Source organism: Vulpes lagopus, chromosome 2, assembly GCF_018345385.1.
Source record: "Vulpes lagopus strain Blue_001 chromosome 2, ASM1834538v1, whole genome shotgun sequence".
NCBI classification, from domain to species: Eukaryota; Metazoa; Chordata; class Mammalia; order Carnivora; family Canidae; genus Vulpes; species Vulpes lagopus.
The window spans coordinates 99,658,270-99,677,012 of NC_054825.1; the positions used below are offsets into that span (position 1 = coordinate 99,658,270).

The following is an 18,743-nucleotide window of genomic DNA, read 5'->3' on the forward strand; positions in this document are numbered from 1 at the left end:
ACAGCTCTTCCTTTACAGATCCTAGGCTGGGAAAAGGCGCCTTGGCGGCCATGTTTTAGGATGGAGCACTGGGTGGCTGGAGCCCTCACCTGGATGTTGAGCTGTTTGTCGTGCAGGGCTCTCTGCAGCTCCAGGAGGCTCCCCTTGAGCACTCTCAGCTTTATGGCAAGCTGCTCAGCCTCCTCCTTGGTGTGAGCCTTGCCTTCCAGCAGCAGGTTGTCATTGTGGACTGAGAGTTCTGATAAGGCCACCACCTTCTGCTCTATTTCCAACAGCATGTTCTGGAAAACCAAAACGAGGATGAAATCCATACACCCTGCCAAGTCTCTGCACATAAAGATCATTTCTCACAGCGAAACACAATACTTCTAGTCTTTCACCAAAAGAGTATGCATTCATGTTTTTTTCCTACTTTTCTGTCAGACCTGAAGAGTAGTTATAGATTTTCAAAGATTCTTTGAGCTTCCTAATTTTTCTTGTCTTTAAGATTAGATGTTATATAATGGAAAACATCTTAAAAGCATGCAAAAGCGTATTTCATATAGCCAAGGGATAAGGAGAAAAGACCACACCTTTGCTTTATCCCATTATTCCAACTGTTTTACCATTTTAGTGTTAGATTGTGATGCTTATGACAAATAGTAGTAAAGATATCATATTATCAACCATTATTCTCTCTTTCAAGACATTGCTTTTTTTTTTTTCAGGTTGTTGCTCTTATTTCTTGATTTTAATTTTTTTTTTTGTTTTTATATAATGCATTTTTAACCTTACATTTCTAAAAGTTTTCCTAAGAATTTTATTTTCATTTTCTGAGACAACTCTCTAAGGCTGCTTTTCTTCTCAAATACAGGCTAAATTTTGAGAAGGAGCAAACTAGTCTCCCTTCTTCCAAAGTGAGGTTTAAAACAAAAACTAAAAAAGAACAAGATAAAAACATCAAAGGTAAACAGATAACAATCATTTTATTTTCTGCAGAAATCCTTCTGTTTTTATATTCCTTAACTCTGAACTTTTAAAAAATGCACTCTCTAATTTCAATCAAGATATTTACTAATGAGAAAAGTATTTTAAATCAGAAAAACTGCCATCAACTTTTAAGAGTATATGTTTAAACTAAAAAACTAGAACTAAATGAAAGCATGAAATATTTAATGAAATGGGGCTTAACGGATGATTCCCTGAAGATTCTTTTTGAGAAACTAATATAGTTATATCAAGACTTTACCACTAGGCACAGTTGGCACAGCGATAAGGGCTCATAATACTTTTAGAGGCCCAATAAAAATCTTAATTTTAATTTCTTCTAAAATCGGAAGAAACAAATGAATATAACAATGAATATGTAATAATGAATCCACTCTAGATCATATTAGTCTTTGGACCAAAGTAGTTATAAACTAAAAATACAATTTTTAATATTTTTATAGAGCAAGAAGCCCACAGAAGCAAAGTGCCCAGAGCCCCAACAGTCATAATAGGACCCTCATAACAGCCACAGTTCTAATTACACAACTGGCTTAAATACTACACTTGAATTGACTGAAGAACTGCTGTGTATTTGTGTGATTCCATATGGTTCTAGTTTCTAAAAATGTTACCAAAATACCATTTCAATGCTTCATAAAAATCCTGAAATATATTATCTGAATTGTGAAATTTATGCATAGCCATAAAAATAGAGACATCCAAAAGGGAGAGGTAGGAGTAATGGTAAAATATAATTTTAGAATGCTAGTTAGTACATGTGCTAATTTTAAGCACTTAGAAGGGAATGCAAAAAATAGATGTTTCTTTCCAGTAAGGAAACTTTAGAAAAGATGATATAAATAATTTAGAAAACATTCACACGTGGTTCTCTATTCTCTACCATCCAGGCAGAGAATAACAATGCTTTGAATACACATAAATAAATTGCCTAGACCATTTAAAAATCCCAGTTATAATGATCAATATTGCAATAAATCTAAAATCTAATAAAAGGAATGATCAAAATAGCATACTACATATTAAGAAGAAAGAATTCATTCATTCATTAATGGTTTTTTCATGTTTCCTGATTCCAAATAAGAGACATATGGAGTCACACATACTGATATTTTAACCCTGTAGATTAGGGAAGTCTTACTAGATAGTTGCTAGTTAAATGAAAGAGCTTTTAGACATACTTCAGCCATGTGTGAAGTCTATTCTTTTGATAATCATTGAAATTCAGTGATTGGTACATTGGAGTTCATTACCTAGTCTCTATACTTATACATGTGTTTGAAATTTTCCATAATGAAGAGATAAAAAAAATGCTACAATAAAAACCTTAATGTCATTTTACATTAATTCCTAAAGACCTTGGGACACCTGGATGCCTCAGTGGTTGAGCATCTTCCTTTGAACCTCAGGTCATGATCCTGGCTTCCTGGGATTGAGTCCCTGAGTCCTGGGATTGAGTTCCTGGCACCCAGAGGGAGCCTCTTCTCCCTCTTCCTATATGTCTGCCTCTCTCTTTGTCTCTCATGAATCAATAAATAAAATCCTTAAAAAAAAATTCCTAAAGACCTCACATTAGAGGAAGGAAATTCTCTGTTCCAAAAGACAACCTTCCTATCTGCCTATCTGTCTATCTGCCTGTAACTGAGTTTTTCCAAGTTGTCCAAGTAATATATCCAAATTAGAACCAATATTGCAAGAGAGCACTTAAGGGCACCTCCTTTTTTGTTTATCCACAGTCTGATTTACTGATATTAATTCTTTTCATTGGGTTTGTAGTCCTTAGTAGCCACTAAATATAGATACCATAAGTGTTTTAGTATTTACAGTCTTTAAAAAAAAAAAATGTCCTTTAGGAAGCTAAAGATTTTCTAAAGAGTAGACACCACTGGTAAAATTTTTCAAAAGACTAATAAGTCCAATTCTGAATTTCACTTAATCTTTTATAAGATATTATTTTTCTACATATATACAAATACATAAATATATGCTATATTTATACAATAAATATATACAATATACAGATTGAGAAAAATCATATATCCATATCAAGTCTTTTTACTGTTATAATTTCTGTAGTTAAACACAGTATTCTCTGTGATGTTGGAATATTCTTTCAAGACCATTTTTGTACCTGGCAGTCCACTAGCTGGGCTTCCATGTCCATAGGCTCCTTCGCTGTACCCAGTGCTGTGTCCAAAGTGGCTTTAGTGCTCAAGAGCCAGTGGTCCAGCTCATCGGCTTCACAGCGATACCTCTGCAGGGCCTGTTCCTGTCTCTGTTCCTCAAGCTGATCATTTAACTTCTCCTGATGAATAAAGTAGAATGTAACATACATCACCATGAGGTAAAATCATTAGGATGCAACACAATACAGAACACCAGGTTCTTAGTCCTGGTTGTGCATCAGAATCACCTGTGAAAGTTAAAAATAATAATAATAATAATATGGGACACTTGGATGGCTCAGTGGTTGAGCATCTGCCCTTGGCTCAGGGCGTGATCTCAGAGTCCCGGGATCAAGTCCAACATCGGGCTTCCTGCATGGAGCCTACTTTTCCCTCGGCCTATGTCTCTGCCTCTCTCTCTCTCTGTCTCTCATGAATAAATAAATAAATCTTTAAAATAATAATAATAATAATAATAATAACAAAAAAAAAAAACGTGCTTAGGTCACATCCTAGAGCACTAAATGAGAATTTCTGGAAGTGAGTCTCAAGTTTAGTATTTTTTAAAAGCTCTGATGATACTAACATGAACCCAGAGTTTAAGCTTCTTACATAATATACCTATGGGGCTTAGCAGATAATGTAAATAATGGAAATTGACCAACAATTAGAATGAAACAACGGCATAAGAGAGTAAATGGCAATAGGTACTTTACCTTAGTGTCTGGGAAAGTATAAGGAGTGGTGGGCAAGCCCATTCAGAGCACCACAATGTGATTTCAGGCAAGTGATTCCCTACAGGAACACTCAGTGTTCCTGAGTGGTACTAGTTTCTTAAGTAAAGGAGGAAACTCAAATTTTTGGTTATGTCTCTGGGTTTTCTCAATGATGGCAAATAATTCATATTAAAAACAACCCTCCAAGCCAATCACTTCATTTTAAAACTCCACAAGGATTTCAAAGTATGATTAGGGACAATATTAATGAATTAAAAAATTAATTTTTAAGACAAGTACTGGGAATACCTTATTTTAAAAATTATTTAATTAATAATTTATTATGTTGTTATTTTTAAATTTCAGTTTTTATTAAATAGTTGAAAATAGAGATTAAATAAAGCTAACACACTGATTTTAAGTGTCTCCCATACAAAAAATAAATGAGTATATGATTTGATTAATCTTATAATAGGTAAAACTGGAAAGAGCCTACACACCCAACAATAGGTCTGTGTTCAACTGAATTACAGCATAACCAGCAGCTAAATAATGTTAAATTCATATAATAAGAAATTGAGAACATAACTGAGAACTGATTATGTGCCAGAGAAGCCGCTTGACCCTGAGATACCAGGAGACAGATACTCTAAAGGTCCTTAAGCAGTCTCTAGTCTAATCAAATTTATAGGAGCAACAATATGAACATCACATATGTTTAGGGCCAGGAATGATAAGAGAACAAGAAAAAGCAAAATAACTTATTTTGCATGTTATTGTTACCAAAATTTATCTATTAAATAATGTTAAGGTTAAGTAACATGAGAACCAGAATTGCAAAACTATTTTCATGAACTAATGTGCTTAAACTGGCTAAGGGTGACTAAGGATTTATTCTTCAGAGTATTAGTAATACTAGTCATAAAATGCTCTTATTTAAACAGAGCAAACCATTATGCAAACCTTTACAATTATTCTTCACAAGGCTCACGTCTACCAAGTTTTGCTTTCCACATTCTCAATTTTTCATGCTGAAATGAGTCAGAAAGTAGTGAAAAGACACATTGAAGGCTACACACTGACTCAGTGCTCTATTCATGAGACCCTCCTTGAGACACACACAATACCAGCTTCTTCTGAGTGGGAAACCTTAAAAATGTAGATCACGTAAATGACTCGCATGCTTGTCAACACAAGTTGAAGAGTTAATTTGGATGTGAGGGGAACCTGCAGAGTGGCTTGTTACCTCCAAAAGCTGTCGCTTCCCTGATGCCTTCATCTTGATGGTGGACATCCGCTCGGCTAAGACAGTGAGTGTGGACTGCAAGGCTAGCTGTTCGGCGGGGTCGGACTCGGGAGACTCGGACACCAGCTCCTCTGCCAGAGACGACTGGAGCTCACTGATCTCATCTTGAAGCATGAGAATCTCATCCATCAGTGCCTGTGAAGAAGACTGTGGAATCACACTCCTGTATGTAGTTTTTTTGGACTGAGGAATCGTGTCCCTAGCTGAGTCTCACATCGATTGAGATTAGGTTAGATACTTCACATGCAGGTCATTTAGCCAGCAAACAGGAGTCCCACTAACCTAAGTTCCAAAATGAAAGGGCATTCCTGACTTCAAAATCATTTGTGTCCCTAACATAAATGGATTTGAACAAGTTAACGAATCCTTCTGGCTTTCAATTAGGCTCTCCTGCAGTCCAAGAGTGGGGACATGCTCAGTCTCAGTCCGACTCTACGATTCTATGTTGAAAACAACTCACTACTTTCTTCCTCAATGTGATTTTTTTCCATTTCAAATTTCCCCAAGTCCTCCACAATACCACACTTTAACCCAAAGCTCATATTATATAACCAGGGAGATCTCTCACCTGTTTCTTTGTTGTCACATCTCATTTGTCTCCTGTCCATTCCTGAAGCTTCAAATGCTTTCTAACGCTAAATGCTCACAGGGGTGTATCCCTTACTCAGACATCTCTTCTAAATTTTAGGCTTTATATTCCAAGTATACATTTCCCTGGGTATCTCCAGAGTATTACATACAAAGCCTGCTTCCTCCTCTGTCTTTCTCATCTCAGTGAAATGTAGCACTCTCTCATTGTTCAAGCTCAGGACCTAGGAGTCCTCATCACACCTCCTCTCCTTCACCTGCCATATCCAATCCAACACCAATTCCTCCATGACGCATCCTATACATCTCCTCTGCCCATCCCAATTCAGCCGGCTCTCTGAACTGCTCTGTCTACAGGTGGCTTTCCTGCTTTACAGGCTTACCTAGTCTCCCCAGTCCACTCTGCACAAAGCAATTCGAGTAAGCTTTTAAAAAGGTAATCAGAGCCTCTCACTCCCCTGCTTTAAAATATTTAGTGGCTTATCGTCTGTAAAATAAGAGCCAGACTCCTTACCCTACTGGTATGTCTCATCACTTCCCACCCTTCTACTACCCATACTCCCTTCTTGCTTGCTACATTTCTGCCTTCTGTACTTAGTCTACGACCTCCAGCTCTTTCAGGCAAATAGCACACTAACTTCTTTATTTGCATCCATCACAATTATAGACATGTTTTTTTATCCCCCCCCCTTTTTTTTTTGTATGTTATGACTTACTCTTTAACTTGAATCTTGACAGGAGAAATTCTTATTTAGAATTTGAATGGTATGTTAAAAAAAAAAAAAAACAGGTCCTACCACATGAGGGGCCACCAGCACTTCAAATAAAGAAATACTGGCTTAATATTTGAATTCATATATGAATTCATATTCATATAAAACCATATTAAACCATATTTTCATGGTTTCTAATGTATCCATATTTGCATAGCTCATAGCTCTGCCACAGGATTGCAGGCTTCAGGCTAAGCCCAGTGCCTCCTAGAATGGGCTCTCAACAAATATGAAAAACCAACAACAAAAAAACCCCTCTATTCTCCTAATATCAAGTATCACCATACTCAACCGATTTTAAAAATATTTATAGTGAAGTTATTCTATACATCTATATATCATGTAAACATCTATACATTAAATATTTATATTATTATATATAAAAGTACACATATTCTAAGTATATATAGTTTCATATATTTACACAAACTGCATATACCTATGTCCTACCACTCAGATCTAGAAACAGAACATTCCTAGGGCTCTATAAGCCCTTTTGACCTCCTCCCTGTTACAACTTCCCTTCTTCCCAAAGATCATCACAGTGTTACCTTTGAACATCATAGATTACTTTTGCCTGTTTGAAATCATGCCTGAGGTACTGTTCTATGTCTAGCTTTCTTCACTCCCTGCCATGATTGTGAAAGTTGCTTATGTTGCATTTGTAAAAGAGCTGGTCATTTTCATTGCTATATGGTACTCCAGTATCACCTGGTTTGTGGATCTTTTCCAGTTAAGTCTTTCTAGTAGGTCATAGTAGTAGTTCATTGTAGTTTTAATTTGCATTTCCCTGATGACTAATGAAACTGAGCACTTTTTCCTATGCTTGTTGGTCAGAAGACAAAGGAGACTTCCAGCAAGGAACCTGAAACAGGGCTCCATCCCAGAACCCTGAAATCATGACCTGAGCCAAAGGCAGCTGCTTAACCAGCTAAGCCACCCAGGTACCCCTTGCAAAATATTTTAGAATTAGTTTGTCAGTCTCTACCAGAGAACTTGCTGGAGGATTTTAATGAAATTGTAATGAATTTAAAGACTGAACTTGTTTGTTATACATTCAAAATGTTTTTTCTCCAGTAAATTATTTTCCATTACTTCATAACCATTTTTTGGTTATTGCCAAATATATAAAATTCATATTATTTGGTTTCTTTTAAAGGATTCTCCATAACTGGACTAACCCTATTATGTCTTTCTTTTCCTTTGGCACTGATCCTCTGTATAAGCAAGGAGAATCCCCCACTATCTTCTACCATGTTCATTTGCGTTACCTCCTCCAGGCTTTCTTCACACGTGTTTATATTTACAGTGCCTTCTGCCCACTTCTGTTGCCACTACAAATTTTTTTAATCTGTGCTTCTGAAAAGACCTGATAGAATTTCCTTTATCTATTTCCCATCATTGCAACCTACAATCCCATTGCTGTTTTTGCACAACATGTTGGTAATTCACTCCACCCCTAAAGCACATTTTTAAACCATATATTAATGAGAAAGTTTGTTCTTTTCAGCTGTGCATGTAGTTGGTGCTCAATACATCTAGTTGACTTAATTCTAACTCACAATAGATAAAATCGGTATCTGAATCATGAAGCAACCAGGAAGAAAAAAAAGCCACCTCCTTTAACCTCAGTGGATTTGACCAATCCAGTGTACAGTGAAATCACCAGCTTCTGTTGTAGGCTCACAACATTCTAAAACAGCTCTCTGAATGTTCTGCAGTAAGGAATAAAAGGGTTTAGGAATCTTAGAACTGTTGGTTTTCATCCTCTTAGGGTAAAGCCTCCCTATTCATATGCTTCAGTTTACTCTCAAGGGAGAGTGGTTGTTTTTGGAAGGTAGCTGTAGTTTTAAACTTCAAGATCCAGCAGCTAAGCTTACTGGACATGGGGTTTTCTTCTGAGGTAAAATGTTCTGAAATCAGATAGAGAGAGGGTGATTGTATGACATTGTGAAAGCATTAAGTGCCACTGATTGTACACTTTAAAGGAGTTAATTTTATGTGATTTGAGTATCACTTCAATTTAAACAAAAAGATCCAGCAGTCAAATATGTCTTTACTCCCTTAACTCTGTCTCACCTGGTAGCCAGCTGTTGCCTTACAATATCTGACTTAAAACTAAAATAAGGAGAAGAAACACACATCTTTGGGTTTCTGACTTGTGTTTACAATGAGGGTATGTGCATGACACTTCTGTGGTTTAGAGAAATACCTTGGCTTCTCTAAAATGACTCACTCTAGGGAGAACATAAAGTTAACGTCTGATTTAACACCAAAGGTAAACATGAATTTCATTGTGACTTTCAGAATTATCAACTATGTGGAACATAGCTCGTTTCAAACTTTTGAGTTGTCATATATATTGAAGAAGCAAAAACAATAACAAAATTACCTCAGTGCTCTGCTTACTATCTATCCATCACTGAGCTTAATGTGCCAAAGACAACACATACCCATAAAGCATTAACTGCCTATGACTATGAAGGTCTCTATGACAGAGGACTTATCACTTAGAACAGCCACAAGTGAGCTTATGAACTGTATTAATGTCTTAAAATTAGATCTACCATACAATTTAGAGAAGATAACAGGAAAGACCCAGCACTCCACCCAAATTCAGTAGATTTAGACAAACGTTTAGAGGATAAATATAGGAATTAGATTAGCTTTTTAAAGAAACATTAGTACTTCCAAGAAAGTGTTGGGAAAGAAATTACAATTTAAGTGTTTCTACTAATTTTTAGAAAATATAAAAAAGTATACTGGGCTTCCTCATCCACATTCAGCTGGAACTTAGAAATAGTAATTCTACAACACTTCTTGGAAGTTTTAAAATACCATTCCAGAAGCTAAGAACCAATTTAGACTTTGTGATACCATTAGCTTTTCACGTGGGCAGCTCTGTCCCAGAATTTGTAGAACATAGGTACAGATGGCAAAAGTAGGTCAGATGGAAAATTTTAGATTTGCAATTATATGAAAAATAATACATTCTATATTTTTTGCCTCTCATAATAACATTAATATAATTGTTACATTCAAATGATGGGTAATCATCATGGAATTAGCTACATCTCACTGCTAGAATTGTTTGCATTACCATTCTCAATTTAGAAATACACAGAAAGTCAAGGGGTTGGCCTTAAGTATTAAAAAAGTCACAGATTCATTTCTAGCACTTAATACTTAGCATTAATATACAATTTTGAGTTTTCTCCATTAAAACCCTTGAACAAAATAATAATTTTGCTCTACATTGCTTATGCATGTTTTCACACCAATGCCAGAGAGGCAGGGGGTGGTAGCAGTGATTGACAGCTAATTTGCATTTTCAGTTAGGAACTCTGGAGTGTCCGGACAGACTACCAGGATCCTCTTTTATGCAGTTTCTAAATCCTGGGGGATCTAGTGAAGGGTCTTTGCAAGCTGTTGTCACACACCTGGGACACTAGAATGATGAGCTTTGAACAAAGGCAGAGATGACTCAAAAGTAGAAAGAGTCTAAGTATGTAAACCCTGGAGCATGTGCTCCTGATAATATGAGCCTGTGATACTCAAATTCATTCTAATGCAGCCTTTGGACAACTTATGCCAAATTCCTTTTGAATGTTTAAAGGAAAGCTGTAATCAAATGGAGGTAAGTTGTCCTCCCCCTTTAGGCACACTGAAGCAAGGGGCTGGAGGGCAGAGGGGCAAACAGAATCCCAGAAAGCACACTGGCACTCTACAGACAACACTTCAGATGACAAAGAGGTGATGGCAGTTGACCATCTGAAAACTGGAGTAGCACATAAAGAGGACTGAGGCACTTGGAAGGAAACTGCAATGTAATAGTCACCAAAGTCCCTGACTGTCCTCATGTTTGGTTTGGTCCAGGTAAACAAAGACTGACTTTCATTTTATATTTGTACAGCACCCTTCCCAGCCAGACTATGAATGACTTTGGGATAGCAGAGAGCCCCATAGAAGGCAGTGTTAGCAAAATAAGGCCTAAAAATGGGTGCTATACACATTGGTCCCTTGTAACTTAAGAAGTTACAAGAGCGTCAAAAACCTGAAACCCCTAATTCTCAATATGTTGTCTCTAGATGAAATGTTCTTACTTTGGGGTTATACTGTAAAGTCCTATATTGTACAAGAATGGAATTATCAATAGACCATACATATGGACAACCAATGTATTGCAAGGTCATCCTGGGTTCCAAAAAAAACAAAGTACAGAGTTTCACTCTTAAAGCTAATAAATTACCCAGTATTTGACAGATAAACATCTCATATCCTGCTTTTATAGCACTTAATTTGCATCTAAAAATACTTTCTTTTCCTCTGCCTTTTATACGGTTATCCCATGCTCCTTCATTCTGCTCAGGATCAAGTAGTATTTCAGTGTCAGTGAAATATGAATCTCACTGCATATTTAGGTGAATACCTCAATACCTCTAGCTCCCACTTATACCTGATTGTATATTAATAGTACACTTGATCATACTGCTAAAGCATTGACTAGATCTTAATATATGCACTTTCTTAGCATGCATCTTAAATTGATGCATTCTTAACACCTTTCCAAGTTAGGTTAATGTAATCATCCCTATTTCTCATGTAAAGTTAAGCTTTCCCTCATTTATATAACTTTTTAAAAATAGATTCAAGTCAGGGACAACTGTAAGATTATAACTTTGAATCCTTACTCTTCAACTGCCTTTGTGTCCACTTAAGTCTGAGAATTATTCTCTAATGATAATGGGAAGCTGCTAAACACATGCTGGCTAAATTTCTTAAAACAACAGTCACCACAGAAGGAGGGTGAGGGGTACATTTTATTCCTACAACAGTTCACAACAACAATAGAATGATGTGGCAACTATTAGGAAATGTACTTTATGTGATAAACATAAAGAAGCAAAGCCAAGGTATGCAGCTTTCTTTAATTAAGTTCAAGGTCTGAATTTCTATCTTTCCCTCTTAGATCCCTCCCTGAAGCAGTGGTGGGAACAACCACCATTTGGAATATTGTTTACTCTGTAAGAAATGATATAATAATAATTTAAAAAAAAAGGTCAGTCTGCTCTCCCAAAAACATGCTTGGCCACTTGGCCGGCTGATTAGTCACAAGAGCGTGCACCTACTTAATCATGCAGGAAACTGAAGTCATAGCTATTTTTACCTGATGTTCAGCCATCTGGCTTTCTGGACTCCTGCCATGCTCCAGACTCTCACTGAGTTTCATCTCAATGGCCTCCATCTTTGTGGAGATGGACTGTAGGGAGTCCTGGTACTTCTGCTGGCGTTCCAAAGCTTCATAGAGAGTGCGCTGCTTTTCACTTATCTAGAGAAGAAAAGGATATTACCAAATGTTTCCTAGTCCCTTATCTTGTAGATTATGACATTTCTTTCCTCATGTGACATTCTTACCTCTGTGGCCCAACAGAGGGTATTCAACTGTGGACAGTGTGTAAACTCTCTGCATGTGTTTCATAAGACAATTGCTAAGGTAATCTGTGGCTGGTCCACTAAACAATTCCATGCTTCAGAGACTTACCACATTCTTTAAGGTTTCCCAAGAACGCTGCAAATCATCCAGTTTAGCAGTAGCAGATGGCTCCAGTCCTGGTTCGTAGAACTCCTGAGATGGCAACGTGCTGGGGTGGATCCTTGCGGCATCAGTCTGTAACCTCTCAGCAGATAGTGCTTGGTAATAAGCAATGTCCTGTGGGTACAAAGCCCAGTGTTGCACTCAGGAGGAAAACAGAGTCTAAGTTAACATGCTCTGGGTACTATCTGTCATGTGGAGTAAAGGTTTAGGACTCACCTCTGTCCCAAGGGGCTATAAACTATAGAATTTAGTATACTTCTTTGAATTTTGGCTTCTATTAAAAAATGAACAGATTTACCAATATTTCAAGTTGTCAAAAGTCATTCTTAGTTTGTATTTGGTAAAATATACAAAGGATTTGAGTGGTACACATGTTTAAAGCTTGATTAACCAGCAGGGCAAAAAAAAAAAAAAAAAGAGAGAATCCACTTTATTTCCTAAAATGTTTTTTAATGAATTGATTATAGTTCTGCATAATTTTAAAATGTACTTTATTTAAATAAAATTAAATCTATGTCATTTTTAAGATATAGCCAGATTTTCAGTATTTGTGAGTTCATTATTCACAGAAATTAATTAAAATATTTTAATATTAAATGAAATAAAATGTAATACCTTGAAAATTAAAACTACTCTAAGAAACAATAAAAGGAATTCCTTCCAATCAGTTCCTGGAAGTACACCAGAAATAATCAAAGTGAATGATGAAAAACAAAACTTTTGAATTTTTTATTAGTTTATTGGGTTATAAGTAACATTACATATCTTTTAGTATTCATAATAGAATCTACTATATCAAGACATAATTCATGTGTTTTCAATTGTTTCTATACTTATTTATACATATAAATAGAAATTGAACTGGTAAGTAATGTTTATATTCTAGGAATTTCTATTATAAAGTTCATTGCTTTTGCAATTATACTGTTGAAGACTATTATGTATATGAATATAAAATACCTTATTGATAATAATATATTGATAAAAAGTCTTGAAGAAGGTACCAGCCACTGGGGAAATAAAAGTAATAACAAGAAGGGGCTGGTGTTTTGCAGTCTGTACAAGAACAGATGCAGGATTGTGTACTAGGAAGAGTTCACTCAGGAGTCTGACACCTGAGGAGTCAGGACAAATGAGATTCCAGGGGAAATTCTCCTCCTAAGTAGCTATACTCACGTCTCACGTATCAGCTCTCTCATCTGTACAAAACTAGAGAGTTCTGAGGATTAAATAAAGTCATATTTGAGTGGCCATGAGGCCTTCTACCTGTTTTGTTGTTGTTGAAACTTCTGGATAAGTCCTCAGCCTTAACTTATGACACTGGCTCCTCTTCATTTGTCACCCTGTCACCATCTTTTTTTTTTTTTTTTTCCTGGTTCAGTTCTCCTTTATTTTTTTTTAATTAATTTTATTGGTGTTTAATTTACCAACATACAGAAAAACACCCAGTGCTCATCCCGTCAAGTGTCCACCTCAGTGCCCGTCAAACCCTGTCACCATCTTGAGTAGATTTCCTTGCTATTCTCAAGTCTTTGCCCCACTAGTTCACCCCATTCATCCTGCCCTACTTTTACCCCACTTCCATCCTCCACCCTTTGAACATGATAGCCTGTCATCACTGAATTGGTTCACCCCATGTGCACTTCTAGCTATGTCTAAAGTTACTCAAACCCTTCTCTTGCCAACACCTTTGCTTCCTTCTCCCCTTAAACTCTGCTTTACCAATCTGGAAAATCCCAAGCAGTACTCAATCCAATTTTACTTTCCAGAGTGCATGCGTGTGCATGTTCAGGCACATACACATACACTCCACACACATGCACAGACACGCAGCTGAAGCCACTGAGGAGATACTCCTGAAACTTCTCAAGTTTCCAAAAATCTGTCTATTCTCAGACTCACCTTTATCTTAACACTGTCAGTTTCCTTGCTTAAAGATAACCCTCCCAACGACTCTCGGAATCCCATCCACCTTCACTTTTTCAAGGACCTTGGTCATTAATACCTTCCTCCTCTCCCTCTCTATTAACCTTTTCTCCAGCATATAGTCAAATATTTTCAATCTAAAAACATCTTATTTTTGGTATTTTTCTTACAGGATATCACATAATGCAAAAGTCCACAAATCACAACATCACACATGTCATCACACATGAACACACAGTTGTGATGACCATATCTTCCTTTTCTCCCTTTCACTTGATAATCCAGTTTCTGCAAATGGTCATTTATATTTGACAATGTTCACTTTTGATCTACTTCTAAACACTCAGTTGAACTTTGACTTTTGTGACTCTTTTCTATGAAACAAAATAATTATTTTCAGCTATTTTTCTGCCTGATCTTTCAGAAGTATTCAACAACTCTGACTGTCCCCTTCTGGAAACACTTTCCTTTGAATCTGTTTTCCTTCTAGCTCCAGTCATTCAAGCTTTCTCTTGTGTAGTTTGTTTCTTCCACTCACTCTTAAATATTGGTTATTTATAAGCTCCACACTCACATATTCAGTTTGTACATTTATAGCCTTTAGGCTCTTCAAACTCAACATTTTCAAAAAAAGATCCAGGATGAAAAAAAATAAATAAAAAAAAAAAAAAAAAAAAAAAAGATTCAGGATGAGAACTGAATTTAGGAAAAAAAAATTAACATTCTATCCACCTTGCAATAAATGGAACTTCTACTCATCAAAGCACTGGACCCGATATTTATTCTCTATTTCTTCTCTCTTTTCACATCCCTTGCTTATTTAGGATGAATTCTATTGACACTTATCCTTGCCACAGCACTGGTTCAAGTTCTCCTTAGAGCAACAACTTCCTAATTCCCAGGCTGTAAACTGGCAGCCTCTAGGCTGCCTCTGGCTTGCATACATTTAGCTTGGCTTATGCAGTGTATGAAATTGTTGAAAATTTCATCGAAGTAGAGAGACTCTTATAAGAATCCAGATTCATAGCTCCTTTTGCAAACCAGGAGGTACATAAGACTGGATTCTGTGTCCACGTGGCTACAGTAATTCTAACTATAGACTTGCTGAGGGATCCTCTTCATCCCTTAGCCTGTTTCTCTCATTGACATCACCAGTCCTAGCCAGGCATCAGAGTATGCGATTTCTGTCCCTCACTAGCTTCTCTGGCTCCGAATTTGTCTATCTCTCTTCTACTACTTACATTGATCCAGAATGACCTGTTCTAAAACTTCCTTCTGTACATAGCTTCTCTCTGTGGTTAACTATTAGCTTCTGGATGAATGTCAGATTTTTTTGTGTGTGTGGCATTCAAGGTCCTTCATGATGTGTTTCCTTTACCCCTCTCAGTTTCTTTTCTCCCCCACTCCCTCCCCCAAATCTGGTTCTCTCATTATACTGATAATTATTTGCAGTTGTCTGATGGGTCATCCTCATTCCAGCCAGCATACCTTCTATATGTCCTTCCTCCTGTCTGAAAAATTTCACTTCACTAGAACACACCAGCTGCCTAACTTGTATTCCCTCCCTAAAGCTTTGGGTGCCATCTTTGACAGCCCCACTCCCCGAACTCCAGGGTCAGGTGCTTATTCCAAGACCACACTCACCACGCAGTTTTCCCATTGTCATGGCACTTGTTCTATTTTGTTGTGATTACTCGCCTGCTTTCACACAGACCGTGAACTAGCTCTCTTAAGACCAGAGTGAGCTTTTTATCTTTGACTCTGAGCATGTCTTAGGGTGTCTGCCAAATAACAGGCAGGCATATGCGTCCATAATGAATCGTATGTGTAAAAACCCTTTTATAAACTTTATTATTTTATATACGTGGAAGGTCGTACTATTACTGTCCACAAGGAAAAGCAAAATGTTGCTTTAAATGTAAAAATTTTAAATTAAATACTCTTTTATAAATAAAGAAGCAGCCCCCCCCTCCGAAAAAAAAAAGCAAGAATAAAACAAATGGGTTGTTAAAAAAATTTCTTTCTGTTTCTTTTGTACATGAATATGTGCATGTGTGTGTGTCTGTGATTGTTTGTGTATGTGGATGTGTTTGTTTATTGGTCAGGCCAATTAAACAGGAATGACAATTCCTGGTTTCTTAAAAGCATTTGAAATTATGTCACCTTCTGTAGATGAAGAATTTGTATCTATCTGAGGACTATATAGATTCAACAAAATAAAACAATCAGTCTCATAACTACTAAACAGAGGCACTAACTGGCCTAGTGAGGAATCATCCTTAGAAACATGTCTCTTGTTGCTTTGTGCCTAAGTTATGAGAGTTATTATCTATCCAGTAGATTCCTAAGGGAATAAATTTGGAAAGCTATAGCTACTATTTTATTAACATTGTCTGGGTTAAAAAGTACTTCATGCTACACATCACATTTAATTTTCAAAATTTTGTGAATTGAGGAACATTGTTTCCTATTACAGATGAGGCTGCTTAGGGACTTTGTGGGACCTTTCAGCTTAAAGGGAAAAGAGCTGGCACCCATTCTGAGCTTTTAACCTGGGGCTTGCCACTCTTCCTGGTGCAAGGTTGTGCTTTTCAAACTTTGACTTCTGTTGACTCTACCGAGGAACCCAACTTTGCTTTGCTTCTGCAGCAAATTTGGGAATTGCCTGGTTATTTCTAGTCTCCAGGAAGCTAAACCATTACCACATTTCAGCTAATAGCTACTGTCAGAGGCAGAACACACTGACTGTGGGGTGGGGGCGTGGGGGGAATCAGTTAGTTATGTAATGAAGATCTACTTACAGAAGCAGCAAGCACAAAACCTTTTTTTAACAGCTGCAATTTTATAAAGCGGTTGCTTTATTTGGCTGCCCCTTGAAACAGTTGTGTACATTCTGTATAGTATTTTGAGTCTGAAAAGTGGAACTTATGGGGATTCGAAATGTCCTCCTCAGCTTCAGAAGAAAGCCTTTGGCCATGTTGTAGTATTTATTCATTTTCCTCTGACTTATATTACTGTACAAGAATAACATGTGGCCATAATGATAGAGTTGATTTGTTTGAACAACACCAAGCATAACACATTTGCTTCTTAAAAGCCTCCTCTTAGGAAAGCCGTCTGACAAAGACATTTTTTGCCAATCTGCAATATCATATAAAAGAACATTAACAATGTGATTTAATAGATGCTTTCCTTTGATGGGGAGGGGGTGTCAAAATAGACTTAAAACAAAAATCTCACTCATACTTTAAGGATGTGATTGAGTTTGACAGTTAAGGTAACCATAATAAAACATTCACATATTTTAACATTCACAAGACTTTTTCACATGTACGTTGAAAGAACTTTACAAGAACTATCACTGAAACAACCTTAGAAAAGGCATATTCTTCCCACAGTGTTAATCTCAAGGCCAGTGTTTACTGTTCAATTTGAAAATTTTAAGAACATTGTATATTATAGGGGTAATTTTTTTCCTATACAATAAACAGCTGACCATAGCCAAATTTCTCTGATTCTAATAATATCTGTGACCACACAGAAGAACACAACGTCAAATAATGAGTAATATGTATTTTAAAAACAGATTTTGAAGAACAGTTCCCCCCAGATTGCCCTGAACTTCTCCCTTTTTGTTTTTAGTTTCCTCTCAACACTTCTGTTATTATTCATCCCACATCCACCTTTCTTTTTAGATTACAAGGTCTTTGAGGGTAGGGGCACTACTGTCTTTTATATTACCTATCTGGGACCCCACACAAGATTTCATGCCAAGCAGGTGCTCAGAATGTGTCTGATGAATGAATAAATTGATAATTTCCTAGAGCTATATACATTTTTACCAAGATAATTGTTTTATCTAAAATTTTCATCAATTTTATTTTCCTCCTTTGGGGGAAGAGGGCTTTTTTTTTTTTTTTTTAATCACAGAAATACCATTTCAAATGCTTCTTCTTTAAAATAAAAATAAGGGAGGCCTGGATGGCTCAGCGGTTGAGCATCTGCTTTCTGCTCAGGTCGTGATCCTGGGGTCCTGGGATCGAGTCCCACATCAGACTTCCTGCAGGGAATCGCTTCTCCTTGTGCCTAGGTCTCTGCCTCTCTCTCATGAATAAATAAATAAAATCTTAAAAAAATAATAAAAATAATTGTAATTGATTTGTAAGACAGCCTATAGAACATGTACTCTGTTTAATAATTCTTTCTTAATAATAAATCTCTATTCCTTTGAACACTTACATAATTTCATAGTAATGTAATTAAACTTTTCTAAAGTTATTTGGCTAAAGAAAAAAGGAAAGTATTACTTAATGTGCATTAAAAATTTTTAGCTATTGTAAAAGCATATTTTTATTTCTATCCAGTATTTTTCATGAAAATCCTTTGACCTATTTAATTTAGTACAATCTAAATTTAACAGAATACATGTTGAAAGGCACCACATAACAAGGTATTATTACCTCCACTTTATAGGAAACAGAATTTAAGATTACTGATTATTAAGATTAGTCAGTAAAGAACACGAGTCTACTGAGACATTCCAATAGGTACACTGGCAGACACCCCTTAAAATGGTTGACAGTAAGTAAAGAAAAAGTATAAATCGTGAGCAGAAGCTTTTCATCTTCAAAATCTGAGCTGGTAAGTGGTAAAACCATGTTTAATGAATGTTAAAATACAAATAGA

At 36.4% G+C, this 18,743-nt stretch overlaps 1 protein-coding gene across 16 annotated transcripts in view; it reads right to left on the minus strand.

The window, feature by feature from the left end:
• SYNE1 (spectrin repeat containing nuclear envelope protein 1) overlaps nt 1–18,743 on the minus strand; it is a 450,580-nt gene that overhangs the window by 135,710 nt on the left and 296,127 nt on the right. For 12 of the 16 annotated variants that reach the window (XM_041744178.1, XM_041744179.1, XM_041744185.1 and 9 more), the window contains 5 exons: nt 12,078–12,245; nt 11,703–11,864; nt 5,115–5,321; nt 3,119–3,292; nt 90–281 (listed from right to left, as the gene is read on the minus strand). In XM_041744178.1, the coding sequence (XP_041600112.1) occupies nt 90–281; nt 3,119–3,292; nt 5,115–5,321; nt 11,703–11,864; nt 12,078–12,245 (903 nt within the window). The remainder of the gene's footprint in view (nt 1–89; nt 282–3,118; nt 3,293–5,114; nt 5,322–11,702; nt 11,865–12,077; nt 12,246–18,743) is intronic. The other 4 variants (XM_041744182.1, XM_041744181.1, XM_041744177.1 and 1 more) reach the window with 1 other exon arrangement.